General features: G+C 42.5%; 1 protein-coding gene across 1 annotated transcript in view; it reads left to right on the forward strand.

Annotated features, from left to right (window-relative positions):
* WNK1 (WNK lysine deficient protein kinase 1) overlaps window positions 1-21843 on the forward strand; it is a 205901-nt gene that overhangs the window by 84583 nt on the left and 99475 nt on the right. The window contains exons 4-6 of the mRNA XM_019515831.1: window positions 6468-6640; window positions 16075-16295; window positions 18229-18386. Of these exons, the coding sequence (XP_019371376.1) occupies window positions 6468-6640; window positions 16075-16295; window positions 18229-18386 (552 nt within the window). The remainder of the gene's footprint in view (window positions 1-6467; window positions 6641-16074; window positions 16296-18228; window positions 18387-21843) is intronic.

Consider the following 21843-nt stretch of genomic DNA (forward strand, 5'->3'; position numbering starts at 1 on the left):
GCAGCAATGCCCTCCCCTCAATCTTTTAAATATCCTTGGGAAGCTTTGCTACAGAGCCTTCTGTGGGAGAATGTTGGCACGGACGGCAAACTTCCTTTTTAATAAGGTCTGGATTACTTATTACCAAAACACCTAGCTGCCCTTGTCCTTAACCAAAATCACATTGTGCTAGGTGCTGTACAAAAGTAGTCCCTGCCTTAAAGATTTAAGACCTGCCTGTCTGTCTTGTATAAAGGCTGCATGTGTTCATTTTGTAAGGCTTGCTTTCACTTGCTGCACCCCGTATCTGGAGGTAGATAGATAGTACCAAGAGTGTTCTTCCTGTTTAGTGAAGTGTCACTTCTCATTTCTTATTTTTATCAGTGTCTAGTAGAAGTTATGGCTGTTTTCTGTGTGCTGGTCCTTTTTGGGGGGTGGGAGAATGTTGCTTTTTGCTGCTTGGATAGTAGATCAGTGTACACAGGAGTAAGGCTTTCAGAAGAGAACCTTGCCATGCTAGTTTCTCACTATTATGGTTTTCAGTATAGTGGAATGACCTTTGAATGCAGAAAAGAGAACAGCTCTTCTAAAGGGATCAACCTGGGGAAATGCTGAACTATCAGATTCTCCCCCACGGGGGGGCCCCCCCCAAGTTCTTAAACATTAATTCTCAGTCGGAAACTGTTGTAATTCATCTGTCCCGGGGGTGGGGGGGGGCATATTGGAAGTCATCAGCTATTTGGTAAGAACTATGGTGTGGTGCAAGTAGATGGTTCATTGACTACAAGTTAGGATAGGTTAACCATGCAGGATATCAAACAAGCAGTTTTATAGCAGGTATAGTATCTGTGCAGACCTGAATAAACTGGCCAAGTTCAGTATCTGCTGTTAAATTTCTCTTGCCAGAGACCTGCATTCAAGGACAGCATGTTGCTGTAGAGCAGGGGTTTGCAATGTTTTTGGGCAGTGTCAAAAACACCCGCAACCTCTACTTGTAAGATGTTGGCGAGCCAGAGGTGGATAGTGGAGGAGCCACAAGGGGCTGATCCTTGTTGTGGCAGTGCAGCTCCTGCCCCCTTCCCCACAATCCACCCCAAGGTGCATATGCCAAGGAAAATGCCCTCACATGCCACACTAGCATGGTTGCCTACCCCTGCTGTAGATCTCCAGCAGGTGGCTTTGTGGAAAGTAAATAGTGTGCAAGTGGCTATTGCATTAATGTTGGCTCTGGGGTGTGCGGGTGGTGTGGAAATCCTAGGTAAGAGCTGTGTAGGCTTCGGCTTCATTCAGAACTTGTTTGGTTGGCATTCCATGCAGACAGAAACCTGCAGGAGTTTGGTCTGTATGTGTTGATAGTTTGGGTTGTCAATCAGGGGTGTGCAGAAAGTTCCTAGCTGGTATGCGTAGGCAGGCAGAGATGGAGTGCTGCCACCCACCACCCTACACCGCCGCCTCCCGGGAGCAGGGCCAGGGTGGGACAAGGCAGCTGCTCCTGTTTGTGGGCTGCGCGGGCGCTACCCAGCTGGCCAAATGCATTGGGGGGAGGGGGGGGGGGGGGCTTGCATGTGATGGCAGGTGCTCCTGCCGCCACCCTCCACCACCCCATGCTGCTGCTGCTCTGCATCTGGCTACGTGCCACCACACCCCACCCCCACCCCCACTCTGCGTCTGGCCACCAGGAGTACACTTGTTAAAAAAAGGTTGAAAACCCCTGAGGTAGAACATAAAAGGTTAGCAGCACTTTCTGTGCCAAAAGCTGAAAAATTCAGTGTCAGTTTTTCCTTAGTGTATCATTGTACATAAGAGTAGCTTAATAGGGATTGAAAACTTTAATTCAGGAGTCTATGTATTGACTTCCTAAAAATAGGGAAATGGAACACACTTGACTAAGTGCTTCCTGGATGAGAGCACATGTGCTGTCGTGTCAGTAGGCATATTTATGGATCTTGGTGCAGTAGCTTATCCATAGCAGTGCCTTTATGTAAGGTCCCGCCGCTATTTGGAAAGGTGTGGGGTGATGGTGGTTGCATACAACTTACATGGGCAAGCAAAGTAAGAAAAAGAAGAGCGAATAGTGAGGTTGTGCCTGGGTTAAAGGCACCCAAGGTGGATCTTTCAAATGTTTTCCCAAGGTACAGCAGTTCTGATGCAAACAGCTGCCTTAGCTGAAGAAATTACAATGGTAAATATATAGATAGACAGAATCTGCCAAGAAGAAAATTGAATGGTACTGAGCTGAACAATTGTTTCAATTGCTGCCTGTTTCTGTTCCAGGCCCCTGGCACTGCAGAAGTCCAGGTCACGTGCTGGGTAGCCTTGCTTTTTGTTGTTCTGGCTTGTCAAAACAATTTAATGTAGGTGGAAAGGAATGAATGAAATGAACAGAGTGGGTTTGATGCATCTGTTTCAGTTTGTTCTAAAAGCACAGCCCTGTGACTGGGATAGGACACTCAAGTCCTTGGGAGCAGTTATCAATTCAGGAAGAACAATGCTTTCTGTTTTGTGGAAAACTAAAAATATACAGGCTATTGGATGCTTCTAGATTTTTTTTTGGCTTCCTAAAATGGATTTAACTACTTGGCTATGTATGTAGGCAAGGCACACATTGGTTAAGACTAGTGGTTGTCAACCTTCTTAGCCTTAAGACTACTCTTCATAATTCTTTTGTGTTGCAGAGCTCCTCACCAAAGGCTGTGTGCGCTGATTTGTGGTCGAGACTTTCTTTTTTTGTTTGTGCGTTTTTTGGCTTGTTGTTTTCCTGCTACTGTAGTTGGGCTACCTCCCCAAATGACAAAGCCCTCTTCTGTCTATGTAACTAGAGCTATGGGGGTAGGGGGAAAGAAGGGGTGTCAGCATAGCTGCACTGGTTATAGCAGTGGGGGCTAACTTTTTTTGTCAGGCTTGCTACAAATTGGCCCCACACCCTCCTCAAGTGACTTTCTAATCCCCTTTCCCCTCCCCAGCTCTGCTGATCTGCTTTCTGACCCATTTGCTGGTCCTCTTCTCTCCTGCTGGGTGCTACAGGTTGACCACCCCTGGGTATGAGAAGATGATATCCTTAGCTGACAACTGTGCTTGCAAAACTCCAGTAGAGCCCTGGTTGGAGTTGCAAAGAACATAGGGAAGTCCTTTTAAGCCTCCTAAGACAGTTCAGACTGCAAGATCAAATTAACATTCAACTCAAAAGCTGATGCAAGTGCCTAAAACATGTTTGCTGCTTTTATACTTCTGGAGCGAAACTGGAAGTGCCATGCAGTCATTCTTGGCCATATTGAACGTTAGCAGATTTATGCAAGTTAGCAAAAGATAAATGATAGTAAAATGACAAGCTACCTTTTTTATGGCTTAAATTTTAGCACTTCATTTCTTGGTAGATGATGAGACCAGGATTAAAAACCACGTGCAGTATCTGAAAAAATCTTGAATGCTTTCCTTAAACTAGGTTATGGAGAGATGTTTGCTAAGTAGTCAGTTTTGAACTGCATGCACAACTCCAGTACTTAGTACTAGTTACTTTTACAAATGGATTGAACTTCAGTTTTTACCAGGAACAGTCCTTGTGGTTTTTAAATTAGTGTTCCATCTGGGAATAGTTCAAAATCTTCCAAAATCTGAGGCTGATGCATGGACTTCTTGAAACCAATTAAAGATCTAAATGAATAGAAGATGGTTTAGAGCAGGAGTGCCTACGGAGCCCTGTCACTCAGCCCATGATGCTGCTTCTGGGTCTCAGATCAGCCCCACATGCTGCATGCAGCAGCTGTGCTAGACTGGCCCTACGTGTTGGATCTGAGGTCTTGGGTCCACAGACCAGCTCTGTGTACCAGATACAGTATGCAGGGCCAGGCTGTGCATTGCAGATAGCATGCTGCATATGGTGCCTGGAGCCAAAACAAGTGCACGTGCTGCATGCAGTGCACAGGGCTGGTCCAGAGCGCATATTGGATCGGGCATGCAGGGCTGCTCTTTGGGCCTGATCTAATGCGCAGACCAGCTTTGTGCGCCTCATCTGCCCTGCAGTGTTGGGTGAGTTTGATACCCCTCATGTAGAGAGATTAGTATGGCTGAGTAGTATTGAGAAAACAGACTTTCTAGAAACAAAAAAGGAGGAATTATTGCCCTCGCAGATGGTGGGGATTTTTTGACAGTATAAAGATACAGGATTTATGAATACTACCTATTCTAGTTAAAAATAAAACCTGCAATTTAAGTTAGCTAAACTTAGCTTTCACATGGTGAGAGAGAGCTTGTGAGAAATTGTTTTAATAACTAATAGTCTGTTCACACTATAAAAACACTTCGTTTCTGAAAAATTTCTCTTCTCTTAACCTGTTTGGTGTTGATCAGAACTATGCGTGATGCTGATGAGTGAGGTAGTTGTAGGATGACAGAAGCAACTCATTAATATACTGAAGCTATTTCTCTCTTCCCCTTCTACCCCCAAGGATGTGCTGCTGACACTAGTAACAAGTGTTCAATCTGGATTATATTAGATCCCCAGCTGCTGTCAGATGATATACCAGTAGTGTCCAGGAACACATTTTTAACAAATCTCCTAGCCAGAGAGATGCTACTACTTTTCAAATACAGACCTTGCTTTGTCTACCTCTGGGTGGAGCTGACTGAAGTGTGCTTAATGTTGGGCTGTGCTTCAGGCAACTTGGAAATTCGAACTAGGGCAGAATGCAGCGGGCATTGTCTAGTAGCAGCATGAGATCCTGCTGTTCTGATCTGGTTTGGCTGCCAATTGGTGTTTGATCTGTAAAGCTTTAAATGGCTTGGGACCTTTCTGCTTTCATAGGATAGGATGGGGAGGCAATCTGTTGCTTGCAGATTGACTGGAAAATATGATAGGCTTTCCTAAATGTAAAAAGGAGGGAACTTGCAGTAGCATTTAAGAACCGTAAGTTCTGGAACGAACATTTATTGCTACATTTGACCTTGCTGGAAATTCTTTTAGTCTGTTGACTTTGCGAGACAGCTATGCACAAGGGCTGTTACACGGATGCCTTTTGGGCAGAGATCAGGTTTGTGAGGAAGAGGGGCGAGTCAGTCTTGGGAGGTGAGGGGAGGTTGTTGCTTGCTTCGGTTTGCCCTCCTCCTCCCATGACCAGGGCATCTTTGAACACTGAATAGTCACTTTTATGGGTATATCCTGCCCCGAATAGCATATACTCTTTAAAATAAGCCAGAGGTAGGAGGAGGAAGATGAAGACATAACCAAGTGAGTTGCTCAGGGTCATATAGTAAATTAGTGGTGGAGTCAAGAGAGAGAGTTCTCTCCTAATTCCTAATCCAGTACTCTGTTTGGTGTCTCCCAACTACTATCATATCAATTCCTGAAAAATGTTTTAATTCATATTTGTGCAGTATACCCAAACAGTTGATTGGAAGTAAGAGAATGTTTTAAAAGGACTGACCAGTTTTCAAGGCTAGCTAGGAATCTACAGTTCCAATCTAATATATCAGTCTGAAAAACTTGCTAGTAGCCACTGGCAAAACCTGAAACTAGTATGTTTAACCCTTTCTAGGGATCCAGAGTGCTGTATCATGTGGATAGTTCCAAGTTAGGGTGTGTGTATGTGGTTCTTTTCTTTTTTTAAACATGTATACTGCTTTCAACATTAAATTAGCCACGTGGGCATCCATTAATCTAGATTTGGCACAACTAATCTTCAGTAGATAGATGCTGGAGTGCTATGAACACTTAAGCATATAGAATAAGCTGTGTCTGGTAAATAGCTTCTGCTTTTGCCACTGCCCGTATGTGATAGAGAGCAAATCCTTTTTGTCTGCTGATTCTTCTTTTTTTCTGCTTTTAGCAGTCTTATTTTTGGGTAATAAACACATTAAGTGTTCTTTTGCAGAGGAGAAACTAATCCCAATTCCCTTATCCTTGTACAAGTTTGTCAGGAGTTTGTTTCTGTGGCCAGAAGGAAGAGCAGAGTGAAGCAACTGGCCTCCAAGGTGCTATAAAGAGGCATAAGCTTTCATAAGCAAGACTAAACAGAATTCTAAGACATTTATAGGGTGGGTTTTTTTTGTTTTTGTTTTTGTGAAGATTCCCAATTGCCTTAAAGCAGTTAAGATTCCTATTTCTCATGCAACAGTGGCTGTAAATCCAATTTTATTGGGAGAGTAATAGCTTTAGAGAGTGAATAAGAAGAGTGACACTTTATAGAATAATCAGAGTGTAGACTATCAATATCCAGTAAAAGCCTCACTGTATAGAATATATCTGTACTTAAATAGTGCATGCAGTGACGGGGGCGAGCACCAAGCTCAGTCAGCCTTTGAAAGATGGTTGGGTACTCCCAAATTAATAAGCAAATCCATATGGATGGACACATGCGTTTTGCCTCTGTTCTAATAACCTGATTGATAACTTTTTATTTAATATTTTTGGCATGTGGCCTTCCTCTTCTGTTAGCTAGTTACTTTCTTGTAGTTTTTAATGTGTGTAACTTTTTTTTCCTTTTCTTTGCTAGGACCGGAAGCTGTCCAAATCGGAGCGGCAGAGGTTTAAAGAGGAAGCTGGGATGCTGAAAGGGCTCCAGCACCCTAATATTGTTCGGTTCTATGATTCCTGGGAGTCTACAGTGAAGGGAAAGAAATGTATTGTTCTTGTGACAGAACTCATGACATCTGGAACCCTGAAAACGTAAGTGAGCTCAGACTCGTGAGGTGTGTGATGATGCTTAGCATAACATCAAAGTATCGAAATGAAATGGAAACTGCTTGCCATATTGAGGATATGGCTTAAGACTAATTTTACCACAAGATAAACAGGGAGGAAACTTATTGTGCCTGTACATGGGCACAATTGCCTCATAAGTGGGAGGTAGTTTGTGTCTCACTTTCACTGAGGAGCGAGTTACCTTGTGCCTACTTGTGGGTAAAGCGCACACAGGCAGTTATCAGTTCACTATGTAGCTGATGTGCTGTAAAGTCACTCTTCTTCCCTCATGGTAACTTGTTACTGTAGCCTTGCCAAAGAATCCTGTTGCTGGAAGTGAAGGGGAAATAAAGCTTTTACAGTAAAAGTGATCAGGCAGTATGCCTTTGGCACCAAAAAAGAGCAGTGGGACAGCCTTTAAGGAAGTGAGTTTGACAAATCATCATCAATCACTTCCTATGAAGCAAATGCAGAAAAACCTTTTAAATTTCAAGGGTAAGAGCACTGTGCTTGTTCTGTTTTAAATCTTTTCTTGCTTCGGTCTTGCACTTAAATCCTAGATGTTAGTTTTGTTGCTTTTTGTCTCGCTAAACAGCAACTGTTCACATATCAATGCTGCTTGTCCCACTAAAAATAAATTAATAAATAAAAGGCTGATTTCTCTCCTCCCTCTGCCTTTCAAATTGACAGACTTGCAATAAGTTGCTATTTTGAATAATAAAGTTGTTATGGAAAAATCTTCTTGTGATGGATTTAATGTGTGGACAGGTCTCCAACCCTCAGTATCCCACATGAAAGCTGCAGCAACATTTTTAAACTGCAGTGCTGCTGGTGCTTTAACTATCTCCACTGGTGGAGACTACCCAACTGACCCTTGCTCCCATGGGTAGCTTGTGGGCAGCCCCATCAGCTGTTGCTACAGTGCCAACAGCTGATAGGATAAGCCTGTCTTGCTAGCTAACAAGCTCCCTCATAGGAGTAGGGAGCTGAGGAGGAGCCCCCCTATTTATTCCTTGGCTGGGAACGTACCTTTAATTCAGGTAGTGGGCTATGCATGTGTGCACACCCCATAATGATCTCTCTACCACAAACTTTTGTAGCACTCCAAAAATAACATGTCTAGTAGGGGTGTGCGAAATGGGCTATATTCGATTCGGATTTGGCCTGAATCTGGGACAGTGATTTGATTCATTGATTCAGATCACTGTCCCGGATTTTTTCCAATTACACTGAATCCAATTCTGAAGATTTGATGCTGATTTGGAGAATCAGTGATTCGTCCATAGCCATGACTTTTTAAATGTTTTTTCTTCATACTTTAAGGTACCAGGTGTTGCTCGTGAATGCTGCGATGGTGGGGTGGATGGAGTGCGGGGATGCCCCCTATGTGCTTGGGGGCGAACCTGAAAGTGGACCAGAAGTACTTCTGGGTCCACTGCCAAGTATACTGGGGGGGCCCCCCTGCACCTCCTCCTGGCTTGGCAAACAGCTGTGGGGGAACTCCAGGTGCACCCTAGACTTGGGAGGCACCGGTTGCTGAGCTGGGGGGGGGGGGAAGGGGCCAGTGTGCTCCCCAGCAGACCTGGAAGTGGACCAAAAGAACTTTTGATCTACTTCCAGGCCTGCTGCCGAGCACACTGGGGACCCCACCATGCTCCTGTGGGATGCTCCATCTGCTCCACCATCTCGGCATTCATGAGGTGCCTGGTACCTTGATGTATGTAGAAAAAACATTTAAAGCTGTGTCTACTGTCAAATCTTTCCGAATCAATTTGGAGGGTTCTGATTCAATTTGGAGAGATTAAAGGGTCTCCTGATTTAATTTGGATTCGGAGATTTGGCCACCGAATCTCTGCCAAATCAAATCAACAACTGAAGCTTCACACAGCCCTAATATCTAGGGCACTAGATAGGAAGGTGTTTTGTACAGTGCCTAGTATATTCTGGTCCTGATCCTTGACTGGGGGCTTTGTGGTGCCACCATTTTTATATATATAATTCTAGACACTTGCTTTACTTTCAGTAATGCCTTTGTGTCCTCCATTTTTAGCTCTTCGTACTGCTTCAGTTGAAGTGAGAAGCTCTTCAAGCGAGCTCTATTCCTTGTATGTATTTATTTGTATTTTATATGTAAAAAAAAAAAAAAATACGTACAGGGAAGAGTACTTGCATGAAGAGCTTCTCACTTCAACTGAAGTAGTACGAAGAGCTAAAAATGGAGGACATGACGGCATTACTGAAAGTAAGCAAGTGTCTAGAATTCCAGACTGTCATTTAGCGAAGTGAAATAGAATCAAATGCAAACTGAAGTTGGCCCAAGGAAGTCAACCAGGAGAGCCCTCTAGTGGTGAGTAACACCTGGAATGAATTGAATTGCACTAGAGTCCAGTACTTTGCAGCCTCCTGATGCATAGCCAGGAGCTGAAATGTGGTCAATAAAGATCTAGTTATGACTAGAAATACTTCAGTTAGTATTTCTGGGCAAGAGGCTGATTTAAAGAAGAAATTAATTCAAGTCTGGGCATTGCATTTTACCAAATAAATATGTAGCTGGTGGGAGCTGGAAATAAGTCCAGAAGCCAGACAGATGAAATAGTTTAACTAGAGTTTTGTGTGTCAAAGATGAGCAGTGTTTAACTTAATCAGAGAGAATATAGCACACAAGGCATTGGTTTGTTGCTTTTAGGATTTAAATCAAGTCCTAGGACTAGATAATTTGAGTCTTAAGTAATTTAGATGCCTGAATTCAAGCTAAAATGTAGTGGTATGAACAAGATTTCCATGCTCCTGTAGATAAGTGCTTGCCACTTTCAGAAGGAAGGGAAAACAGAGAGACGTAGAGAAATTAAATATGCTGAAGGAACTGTGTGCATGCTTTTATATGAATGTTACCTAGGTCATTCCATTTGGGTCAAAACTACGGGAATTGCACATCAGATTACCTCCGGTCTTTACTCCATATGACAGTGTCCAGTACCAGAATCTTCAGAGGGGCATAATCTAAGAAACTCTGTAGCAAACCCCGTTTGGAAAACCTGTGTGCGGGAAGGTATTTTCCTTGTAACTCTTTACTACAGGTCACTTTGTGCTTTTTGAAATATGAAGGTATATTTTAACTTCTATCACTAAGAATTGTATACAACTTAATTAGAAGTTCCAAAGGCTTCTGATTGGGTTTTTTGTTTATCTGAGACCACAGTTTGCCTATCATGGATACAATATTTCCCTTTCATCTACTTGTTGCCTTGAAATGTCATTGAATATTCTTTTGTTCCCGAGGCATGTCTGACTGTCATTTTAATATCCTTCAGTATTTTGTGCACCTCTTCCAGGTCTCTCTAAATATACTGTCTGCTTTCCTGGAAATTTAATAAGCAGTGTATTTTAGCATACCCAGAAATATGAAAAATGCATGTACTACTAATTACTGGCTTTTAAAGTATAACGGTTTAACCTGGAGGTCTCTGGCTTTTGAAGAACTGTTTGAAACTGCTTGAAAACCCTCAGATAAAATCTTGGTCTCACTATTGTATTTTCTAGAAGCAGAATTTTTTGGGCGAATTCCTTTATTGGACCAACTGTGTAATTGAGTTAGTTAGACGAGCTTTAAAATTCAAAGCATTTTTCTTCAGGTCTAAGGAAAGCAAGCACAGTGACTTTTTTTTAAATTGTATTTGAGAATAATTTATCCGTTGTCTAATGGAAAGACTTAGTCAATCCTTATTTAATTCAAATACAGCCTTAAAGTCTTGAGACTTTATTGAATTAATTACTTAGTGGTGATGATGCAGATTGATAGCTTCAGTAGCTTTTATTTAAGGAAACTTTTTATTTATAATTGGCTACTTGACAGTCCTCCATCTAATCTTGCTCATCCTTAGCTGTATTTTTCTAAACCTTTGTCTCTGAGGGAGGCTTAAAGATCTTACAGTTTTGTGCTGCCACCTATGGGTGTAGTGTTTTCAATGCCTCCCACATATGAAACCCACTACAGAACTTTATCCTTTTCAGTACATTTCCTCTGAGTATGGGAAAGTCTCCTTTTATTAGAGGAGAGTATTCAGGTTCTCACAACTTTTCATACCAAGCAACTATCAGGTAGACAACAGCAACTTTATACTGAAATCTTGTAGATCAGTGATTGTCAACTGGGAGTACACGTACCCCTAAGAGTACTTGAAAAAGGTCATAGGGAGTACAGGAGGGCTCCTGCTGCTGGACACACCCTGGCAGAGGCCCAGAGGGCATGTGCTCCCCTGATCTGTGCACTTGGTGGAGGCAGTTGCCACTGCGCCAAGCTTTGTGCACTGCTGCAGCTGCCCCAGGAGCGGTGCAATGCCATGTGCATCCCGCCACTGGGTGGGCAGGGGGTGCAGCACCGCCTGGTGGTGGCAGGCATATGGCGCTGCACCACTGCCAGGGCAGCTGCAGTGGCACACAAAGCCCAGTGCACAGCAGCAGCTGTCTCCACCCCACACGAAGACTGGGGAGGCACGTGTCCCCTTGCGCCTCTGCCATAGTGCGCACAGCAGCAGGAGCCCCCCTGCACCCTTGGACAAGCTGCCTAGGCTCTGATTTTTGTCCCATGACCTAGTCCGGCTGGAGCCCCACTCACTCCAGCTGCTGCCTGTGACCCACTCCCTCACTACAGGGGCCTCGATCTGCCCACCCCCTCATGGCCATTTCCCCTCCCCCACATTTACTTGCTGAGGGGTGGGACGTGTGCACACTGTGCATGCTAAGCCCCCCCAAATAATTTTAATATAAAGGGGTACGTGAGCTGAAACTTAGACAGAAGGGGTGCACTTGTTAAAAAGGTTGAAAACCCCTGTTGTAAATTATATTTTGCTACTTCTGTTAAGCACTCATTCTGCTAAGCAACCTGCCCACCTGAATCTTAATATGTATCAGAGTAATTTTTGGCAGCATTTAAAAGGCATAGTTTAGTCAGACTTGTTGGGTTTTTTTTGTTTTGCAAACAAAGTTCTATAAATCTCTGAAACGAAATGGAAGTTTAATGGCAAACATTGCAAGTATTCATCAGTTTTACAGTCTTATGCTTGTGCACAATAGAGCGCGAAGAATCTGTTGTTTACTGAGAGATGGAAAAATGCAAAAATGTAGAAAGCTTAAGTAGAGTTTTTGGCTTTAAGGTACTACTGCCAGTAGAGGACGCTTTCTTAACATGACTTAAAGCAAATACCTTCCTGAGCTGTAAGCTGGAGCTGTTGCAGCACTTGTTCTCTCCTCTTCAAAGAAAGCTACAATAATCAGTCTTCACCATTTTCAAGGCATATTCCAAAAATTGTTTTAAAAAATAGTAATTCTGCACTTTCTCTGTTAGTTTGAGGTGGTCTTACTACTTTGGGGAGAGTAAACTCCATTTCTGCTGAGATTCACATTGAGACGTATACAGCTGAACAATGAATGGGGAAAATCCCATAGTACATATTCAGTTTTAGTGAAAAACAATTTGCCTTAACTAGCAAATGAATTAAATTGTGGGTTTTTTAGTTAGGGTTTTGTGTGTGCATGTTTTGCTGCTGTATGCCATGAAAAGATCAATTATAGATTTTTGTGGTAGTTTATAACTTGAAGGATCTTGTGATGCTTTTCAGGGTGTGTGCACGTATGGGGTTGGGGAGGGAAGCAGGGGCGAACTCTATAGTATTGGCTCTCAAAACTTAACTAAAGGAGAGGGTGCCCATTCTTTTTCCAATATGACCTCTCCAAGATGTTGTCAATACTCACTTCTAAACAGTGGGTCAAAATTCTTTTCCTTTCTTTAGCCGTTCAACTTTCACTCTAGTAATAGTTCATGACCACTAATGATTATTAGAGTGGAATTGAATTGCTAATTTAAAACATGAGCAAGGTTAGGGGAAGGGGATGAGAGGACTCTTAGGTCCTTCTTGTACATAAGAGGATCAAGCCAATTCCCCCTCCTGAAGAATTCAGGGTAAGGATGTCTTAGGTATGCATAGTTTGGAAATCTGACTTCCTATTCTGATTGTGCTGCATTTATGGTTGTCTAAGACTACATCATTTACTGTCAGGGTAGCAGCTTTCTGCTTCATGGTTATTTCTGAAAGAGTTTATAGTTGCCAGCTCTGCATTGTAATGGGATGTTTAGAATAACTTGCTGTTGGGTTCCTTTTTAAATGTTAGTGTGAGCTTTAAGAGTGACGTGACTACTAACTCATAACTTTGTTTTGGAAAAATTATAGCACTGCCACAGGGATGCAGGATGATAGTCTGGGCCCAGGTCCTTAAGGAGTGAAGAGCTGGCAGTATACCAGCATATTTGAGAACCAAGAATGTAATTGGAGATTCCAAATGGAGAACTCAAGTGCCTCCACCATGTGACCCTTAAAACAGGCGTGAGAGATGAAAGTGTGTTGTGTCAGTAGCAAATATCAAGTGGCATTGAAGCCAAAAAATGAGTGGTAGCTGACGTGAACCAGAGCCTTTTTTGTTCCGTCTCCTTCCTGGACTTGCTTTCACTCACTTTTGTCCTTATTTTCCTTCAAGTTTTTGCTCCGTTGCTGTAACTGGCTCCTGATTTATTTTTGCAGAATTGTTTTGACCACAGGATTATTGCTAGCAGCATTTTTTTTTTTTTAAAGACCTTACTATGATTTTTCTGGTTCAAAGAAATGGGGGATTTAAAATCTGAGCTTATGCTGGGCACTGGCCCAGATAATTTTGTAAAGACTGGCTCCTCACAAAGTGGATAGGCAGAAACCAATTTACATATCTTTTGCATGAGATGGTACTCTCCACCCAGGGTAGGAGTAATAAATAATACTAATACTCTAAGCTGGTTACAGGGTTTGACACCTCTCCTGTAGGTTCTATGCAACCTTCCTCCACATGTGTAAAGCACATCTCAATATTACTTTATCCAGTATACACCCTTAACAGCATGTAGATTTAAAAAAAGCTAAACCAAAACCTTCCGCTGCCATCTTGGAGAGAGGATGGGAGACCAAGCAAATGCATAACAAAGGCTAGGTGATGCTTATTGTGCTACTAGAAAGTAGAGATGCACCAATTTATATTGGATGCATATTGGATCAGCACTGATAACAGGAAAACTTAACGTTTATTGGCACTCGGCGTTTTTTGCCCGATTTAATGTCGCCAATAAATGCTGTGTGCATGTGCGCAGCTGCAGCATGCACATGGCCAGGAATGCAGCGTGACAGCTTGGAGAGCAGTGTCCTGCTGGTACATCTGTTGGTGGGGGAGGGATGTGGGGGAGCATAGGGCTCCAGAGGGAAAGGCAGCAGAGCAGAGTGCCCAGAGCATGAGTGGTGCTAGGGGAGGGTTTGGGGGTATATAGTCACCCCAGAATTCCCTATAGTCACCCCTTCCAGCACTGCCATTGCTCGCCCTGCCCCTGCCTGCTCTGAGTGCAGCCCCAGCTCAGCCCAGCCTTCCCCATTGGGAAGAGGCTGGTGCAGCCCCTGGCTTTGAGTCTGCAGCAGGTAGTCTGCCCTCACCCTTCACACACTCACACTCACACTCACTTTTTTTGGGGGGGGGAGGGTTTACATGCCCCTGGGGCTCCCCTGAGGGTGTGTGCAATGGCAGGAAGCTGCGCCTCCCCTCACGCCCCCATGGCTGTCCTGTTCCCACCTCTGGGGTCCTATTCATTGCCCTGGCTGGGCAGCCTCTGCCCCTGCCCCACTCCCCTCCCTCACTATGGGGGCCTTGATCTGTCCCTTCCTTCCATACCCCCCTCCCAGAAGAATCTGTGTTTGGTAGAGTAGAAGTGGGCACTGTGCTAGTGCTCTTAGTTGTATCAGAGAGCCAGCCCACTGACAAGCATAGAAAAAGGTTTCATCTCTGAATCTTGTATTTTGGACTTTTTTTCTGACCATAAATTTCAAATAGCAATGAGGCAGAAAGAGAATTATTGACATCAGGCTTGCTGATTCAGCACGTGATGTGGCATTGGCTTACCTGGCTCCTCTACACAAGTGCTTTTGTAGGGATAGAGGCCTCTTACTTCTCCGTTTTCCACACTTGGTATAATGAGTGCCTATGGTATCTTCTTGAGTTCAGGTGATCGAACCCTGGCTTGCAGTTATCAAGTGATCACTGAGAGGTTCTATTTGCTTTAAAAACTTTAATGACTAAAATAGAGAATCTTGAATTAAACCTTGCATCCCTGGCTGAGCTGCTTGGATGAATTTGAGTATTGGAGTGGTTGTTATTTTGGCTTTGCAGCTGTCATCATTGCACTATGCCACAATACTCTTTTCAAAATAATTGATATTTTCTAACTTTTTTCTTTGCATACAGGAAAAGATATTGCATATAAGATAAAGAATGTAATCTCCTTCAGTGCTTAAAGATGAAAGATGACTGTTAAATGAGAATGTAGGACATTATGGAAGATGACAGGTTTTGAATTGGTAATTGTAGAGGAAGTTCTTTAGAATTAAGAACAATTTGTAACAAAGCAAGTCTCACTTTCAGGTCTGCATAAAGCTATGTTATAATGAATTGCTGAGAACTTTAGAGTTGGTATTCCATTTCTTCCCATAACTAATGAACAGTTTATCCTAGGTAACAGTAAATACATATGCCAGCCTGGCTTTCAGGACTATTAAGATGCCTTGGGGCCAGCTTGTTTTAAAGTCATATCCAAGCTTGTACCATACAAGTAGATCAAGCACGACATGAAGTGGAGGCTTTTTAATTTTGTTTTAATCAGTATTTTTTTACCTTTTTTTTTTTTTTAAGAACTGCAGGCAGTTGATTAGCCTGGTGTTGGCCGGCAAGACCAGAACAGGACAGTAGTCCAAAAACAGCATAAAACTTTGAGTCATACCTATCTTAGTCTACTTTTTTCTCTTTTTTTCTCTCTCTATGAAGAGGGCTTGAGAGAGTTGCTTTCTTTTGACTTGTGCATATTTAAAAAATCACTGCTTCTTCTCATGGTGTACATAGAGCTATGACACTGCCACCACTTCCCCCTCTGGAGACTGATACACTGTAGTGGAACAGAAGCATGGAGTAGGACTTGGTCTCTCAGATGTAATAAATGGGCTGTAAGGAAATGTTAGTCAATTGATATTACAGGTCTGATGGTCTATACTAGAGCTGGCCAGCCTGCAGCTTGGGTGCTGCAAGTGGTATGTATAGCTCCTATGTGTGGCACACAGATCAGGGAAGGGACTGGCAGCATGGTAACAGGGCAGAGGAGAGCATCAGATCAGGCAGGAAGCAGAAAAAGCAGAAAATTGAGGGGAAAGGAATCAGTGGCACTCAGAGGGTTAGGGGCTAATTTGTAGTGCACCTGCCAGAAAAGTAGATCCACACTAATCTATACATATAATTTAGTTGCCAAAGCCTAATGACTTCTGAAACATGCATGATCTTACTTTGCATCTTTTTTCCCCCCTCAGGTATTTGAAAAGGTTTAAAGTGATGAAAATTAAAGTACTAAGAAGCTGGTGCCGTCAGATACTAAAGGGCTTGCAGTTCCTGCACACTCGCACGCCCCCTATTATCCACAGAGACCTAAAATGTGACAACATCTTCATCACCGGCCCCACTGGATCAGTCAAGATAGGAGACCTGGGTCTGGCTACCTTGAAACGAGCTTCCTTTGCCAAGAGTGTGATAGGTAAGCTTTTATTGTTTTGGAGGCTGGCAAGCCCAGTCAATCTACTTGGAAACTTGACCCTTCTAGTAAAATAAAGTACACTTCATGTATGTTGTCTGAGCCCCAAAAGTGCAGGTCTTGCTCCTGAATCATGGGCCTTGTTTTGCAGGATTAATGGTTTTTATAGGATTGTGTTTGCTTCTCATACGGATATAATCTTTGGTATATTGATTTATTACCTTGCCCCTGAGGTTTTGGTTGAACTCTGTTGATAAAACCACTTTATCAGCTTCATACTAGGGAGTAAAATGGAATTAAATTGGAAAATGAGTGGCCCATTTGTGTACTAGATGTATACAAAGGGTTTTGGTAACAAGTTTATCCTTTGTAACTATTGTACAGTACTTCTGATGTTATAGCTTAGCACTTTTGGTCACATATCAGAATCTGTTGGATTGTCACTTGTGACATTGTAAAGCCCCCTATTTCATTTATGAGCTAATTTGAGATTGAGACACATTTTAGATCATCTTAAAGAACTGGTTTTATCAGCTCTGTTCCAACAGTCTGCTGAATACAGTGCAGACTAATCATAGAGCAAAGTGCTCTTTTTTCATTCAATCTCAACACTACAATTTATTAACATGCAGCAAGCTAGTATTGCTCAAGCCCTATACCTGCTTTCTCAAAGTTTTATTAGAGATACCCTCTTGCAAATATCTTGCACATTGTCACTAAAATATTTCCTGCTTCATAACCAGGCTAAAAACAATTATAAAAGTGTTTTAAAAAAAAAAAAAAAAAAATTATGCAATGGAAATGTATTTTAAACACAGCCCCTTTTCCAGATGTCTAATTTGAAAATCATCCCAGTGTTCTTGCTCATAATTATAACCAGTTCACCAAATATTATCTTTTGGATTCTGAGGGAAGAGGAAGGATCAGTGTGGTTAGGCTGATTGATCCATGAATTGGCTTAAATCTGGCTTGTTTGCAGGAAATAACTCTTTAAGTAAAAGAATCTTGCACCTATAGCTTGAAGGAAACCTGGTTGTACACTGCAGTTCCTTCTTTCAGAGGGGCTGTTGTGATTGAGGCTTCAGGGGCAATGCATCTTCTGCAGACTATTTAAATGGGACTTGTTAAATCTCACGCTCTGTCTGTAACTCAATCTCTCTGTATTTCTAAGTATTTTTTTGCCTGTAGGATATCCCTCACTATTTCCTGTATCTGCAGTAGGCCTTTAAATATACTGCAGGTGAGAAGGTAAGTATGTGAAGAAAAGGGCTCTGGTGAGTGGCCTTCGCAGAAAATTATATTTATTCATTCCTTACAAAGCTTTTTATCTGTGTAGTAACTGGGTTTTTCATTGCAAGGCCTTTTCTGAATAGCTGCACTTCAAAAACAAACAAAAAACAGCCTAACCTGTATGAAGTCTTTATAGGTCAGAGACTAGCTATGGGCTCTTACCAGTACTACTTTTTTGCAGCAGAGGGCAGTTGGTTGTGTTGAAACACTTCAATATGCCTCCTTTCTAACAGGGAGGAAAGGTAAGTGTCTAACTCTCTCTCCCGAGGTACTAGGTTTGCAGCCTAAGGCTAGTCTTAAGGTTGTTTGTTTTTTCCTTCAGTTGTTTCAACTTGATCTTTATCTCCTCAGCCAATTCTTTTAACTGAATTTTTCTGTTTTTTGGCCCTTACATTTAGCAGTTTTCACAAAGCGGCAAAAGCATACTGCCAATCACCCTGTTTTCTCCTTATAAAGGCCTTGCAATGGGAGACTCATGGGACATATTGATGCAACAGACTGACTAAGGGTTTCCTCCCTCTTCTTTTTGCCTCCACTTTCTCTTCTCTCACAGGTCTGCCCATCCACTGCCTTCTGCGGTGAGTAACGCCAGCAGCCTCTACTCGCTTTGAGACATTTAGAGTCTGAATCGTTCTTTTAATTTAAGGTACCCCAGAGTTCATGGCTCCCGAGATGTATGAGGAGAAATACGATGAATCCGTTGATGTATATGCTTTTGGAATGTGTATGCTAGAGATGGCCACGTCTGAATATCCTTATTCTGAGTGCCAAAATGCTGCGCAGATCTACCGTCGAGTGACCAGTGTAAGTCTTCCCATACCCCTCTGCTGATTCTAAAGCTGTGCCACAGTTAACAGAGGATTACAGACTGGACAGCATCGTACAATGCAAACGTGGGGGGGGGAAAAGCAAGCTGACTCTTTTGAGGGGAATATGAAAGTCCGATTTAAGAAAATTTGAAAAGTGCTTAAACAGTGCTCAAATGAAAATTGCCAATGGAATTTAATGCACTATTAAAAATAAGATCTTCTAAAGCTCATCTTTGTATTGCGTTCTGGCAAAACCAGGTAATGAGGTATTGCATCAGAGTAATATTCAAAGACTTAAGGATATTTTCTGAAACAATAGAAATCTGTTTTGGTCTTTGAAAGTTAATTTGATGCTCTTCTCTGAAATGAATGAACTTGGGGTACAGATGCTGGAAACTTCATGGTTTCACTGCCATTCCAGACTACAAATATTTATGGAGTCATTGTAGGTTAATAATTTACGGCTTCCTATTTTGTTTTTGGCTACTGTGCTGTCAGGTGCACTTTCCATAGTTGTTGAGTGGAAATACCTTGGATAACAGCAGCCAAGTAGGTTACTGGATGGAAGGTGGAGCAAGATAGTGTTTTAAAAAGGTGGTGGTATTCTGACCAGATGTGGGTGGGTAGAGGGTTTGAATTTCCTTGTTATTCAGAAGGGATGTGAATAGGCTAAGAAAACAGTCTTGGCATAAAAACAGGGCTTTAATGTTGAATAGTTTTTGCTGGGCTTTTAAGTGCAACATTATGACCAACTTTGGTCCCCTCATGAAGGTGAGACCACTTCTGCCTTGCAGGGGGTTGTATAGATGCCCTCCGAGTGCTCAGATGAGATATGAGGTGGAGGCAATATAAAGAAATACAGCTTTTCACATTATCCACTGTTCTTGATGGGTATCTCTGGAAAAGACATTAGTTTAAAAAAACAAGGTCTTCTACTTGCGTATTATACCAACACAGAACTTCCTTCATCTCCAGGTGGAAGTCCAGAAAGTGCCCAGTGCATTCTCTCATTAACCTTCTATTTTGCACTAACTTTTGATATGTTGATAGCTTAAGTAGCAGTGATATGGGCAGCTTTGGGCAAATACATTAGAACTTGGATCACTTGTAGGTTTGTTCTGCAGCAGGCAGCTGTATAGGACAGTTGAGGAGGTCCAACTTGGTGGAAAAAGCATCAACCATAAAATTAAAAGCCCCACTTGAACAGCTGCATAGATGTGTCCTCGACTCAGCAACTGACCATGAATTAAGTGGGTTGCAGATAATAAACATATGACTGTTATTGGTGAACCTGAATCCTAGTCTGTAGCTCCTGATACTTCAATCTACAGGGCAGATAGTGAGAAAACTGACTGAAATAGAGGGTGAAAATAACTTTTTTTCCTGTAGGCTTCATAGAAGTGGTGAACATGAGGGATTTGAATACTAGAAAGGGGATGGTTTGAACCAGACTTAGGATTCCTTTCAAGGGGAGCTTGGAGAGGCATAGAAGCATAGTTAGGAGGAAGTAGTATATTTAGGCTGGAATTGTTGGCATAAGGGAAGAATTCTTGCTTGTCAGGAATACAAGTGCTGGTTTTACTTATTTTTTTTCTTGCACTTATGGGCAAGATAAATCCTGGATCATCCCAGTTCTTCAGTTTTTTTTCTTCAAGGGTTTTTGCCCTTGCTTCTCTCACTTTTGATTTCTGCTTTGTATGAGACTAACCATGGTTAATGGTGATCTCCAGCAGAAAAAGCAAATCAAATGGAGGAGGACCTCCACAGCTTCAGTCTTGGGCCTTTTGAAGTAGTCTTCTGCTTTAACTATGAAGCCTCTGCGGCTTTAGACTGTGCATTAATTGGTTTCAAGACCTGTGGCAAAGTTTGTCTCATGGGGAAGAAACAAGAAGGGCAGAAACTCTCCTAAAATAATAAACCAAGGCAGTAGCTGATGCTGTGCCAGCTTACTCAGCTGATGTGAAGAGGATAAAGAGTTGGGCGTAGTGGGGTGGGAACAATTTTCATCAGGACTCTGATTTGAAAGAAATGAAACTCTAGAACTTCTACTGGTTACATGATCTGCTTTTCTGTGTCTTGTGAAATGCTTGAATAGTTTCAATTTCTCATTGCAAATTTAGCAAAAAGCTAGTATTTAGAGATCTGAAGAAATACCTGAGAGAGATGCACACAGATACTTTCTCCTTCCAGTTTTTGTGATCAACTTCCTATTGTCTCTTGCCTACTGGGGTGAAATGTCTAACACTGAATTAGACTGTCTTAGAAAATAAGGAATACTTACTGAAGTATTTTGGTTGCAGAATTTGATGTTAATTCTTTTCTCAGTCCAGCATACTAACGGCCACTTCCTTTTGAGAGGATTTTGTTTAAAAGTACCCCATAACAAATGCAAATGATCTCTACTAAACCCTGGTTTTGAATTTTTATAATTTCTCCTGAAGGATTGCATAGCTGCTCAGTCCTTGGGCTGCTAGTCTGTAAGAGGGTTTCCTGGGGACAACGTAACAGCAGAAGTTTGTTCTTGTTTTTAATATGTATATATTTTTTTTCCCTTTTTTAGAATCATAGGAAATCAGGGTTGGATGGGACCTCAGGAGGTCATCTTGTCTAACCCTAACCCCCTGCTCAAAGTGGGACGATCCCCAACTAGATCACTCCAGCCAAGGCTTTGTCAAGCTGGGCCTTAAAAAACCTCCAAGGGTGGAGATTTCACCACCTCCCTAGCAAACTTGTTCTAGTGCTTCACTACCCTCCTAGTGAGAGTTTAGGAAAAACTTCCCTTGTTGCAACTTGAGACCATTGCTCCTTTTCTGTCATCCATCACCACAGAACAGTCTGGATCTATCCTCTTAGGAACCACCCTTCAGGTAGCTGAAGGTTGCTATCAAATCCTCCCTTAGTCTTCTCTTCTCCAAACTAGATAAGCCCAGTTCCCTCAGCCTCTCAAATCATGTGCCCCAGCCCCTAGTTTAGTTACTTTTTTTTCATTGCTCTCTGCTGGGTGTTCTCCAACTTGTCCACATTCTTTGTATAGTTTGGGGAGGGGGGAAACTGGTCACAGTACTCCAGATGTGGCCTCACACGTGCAGAATAATTACTTCCCTTTAATCTGTTGGCAGTGCTCCTGCTAATGCATCCCAGTATGCTGTTAGCCTGCTTGGCACCAAGGGCACGCTGTTGACTTATAGTCGTCTTATTGTCCACTGTCACCCCCAGGTCCTTTTCCGCAGAGTTGCTGCTTAGCCAGTGGGCCCTCAGCCTGTACTGGTGCATGGGATTTTTCCTTCTTAAGTAGGGGTGCACCAAAAAAATTTTTCTTGGTTGATACTGATAGCCAATTATAAACCAGCCACATGGGCCAATACCAGCCTGATAATTGACTTGCAGGAATGCAGCTGGGCAGCATGGAAAGTGGCTCCCTGCAGATAAGTGTGTGGAGGGGATGGGGCGTG

The sequence above is a fragment of the Gavialis gangeticus genome, unplaced genomic scaffold (assembly GCF_001723915.1).
Source record: "Gavialis gangeticus isolate Ggan-Ray unplaced genomic scaffold, GavGan_comp1, whole genome shotgun sequence".
Lineage (NCBI taxonomy): Eukaryota > Metazoa > Chordata > Crocodylia > Gavialidae > Gavialis > Gavialis gangeticus.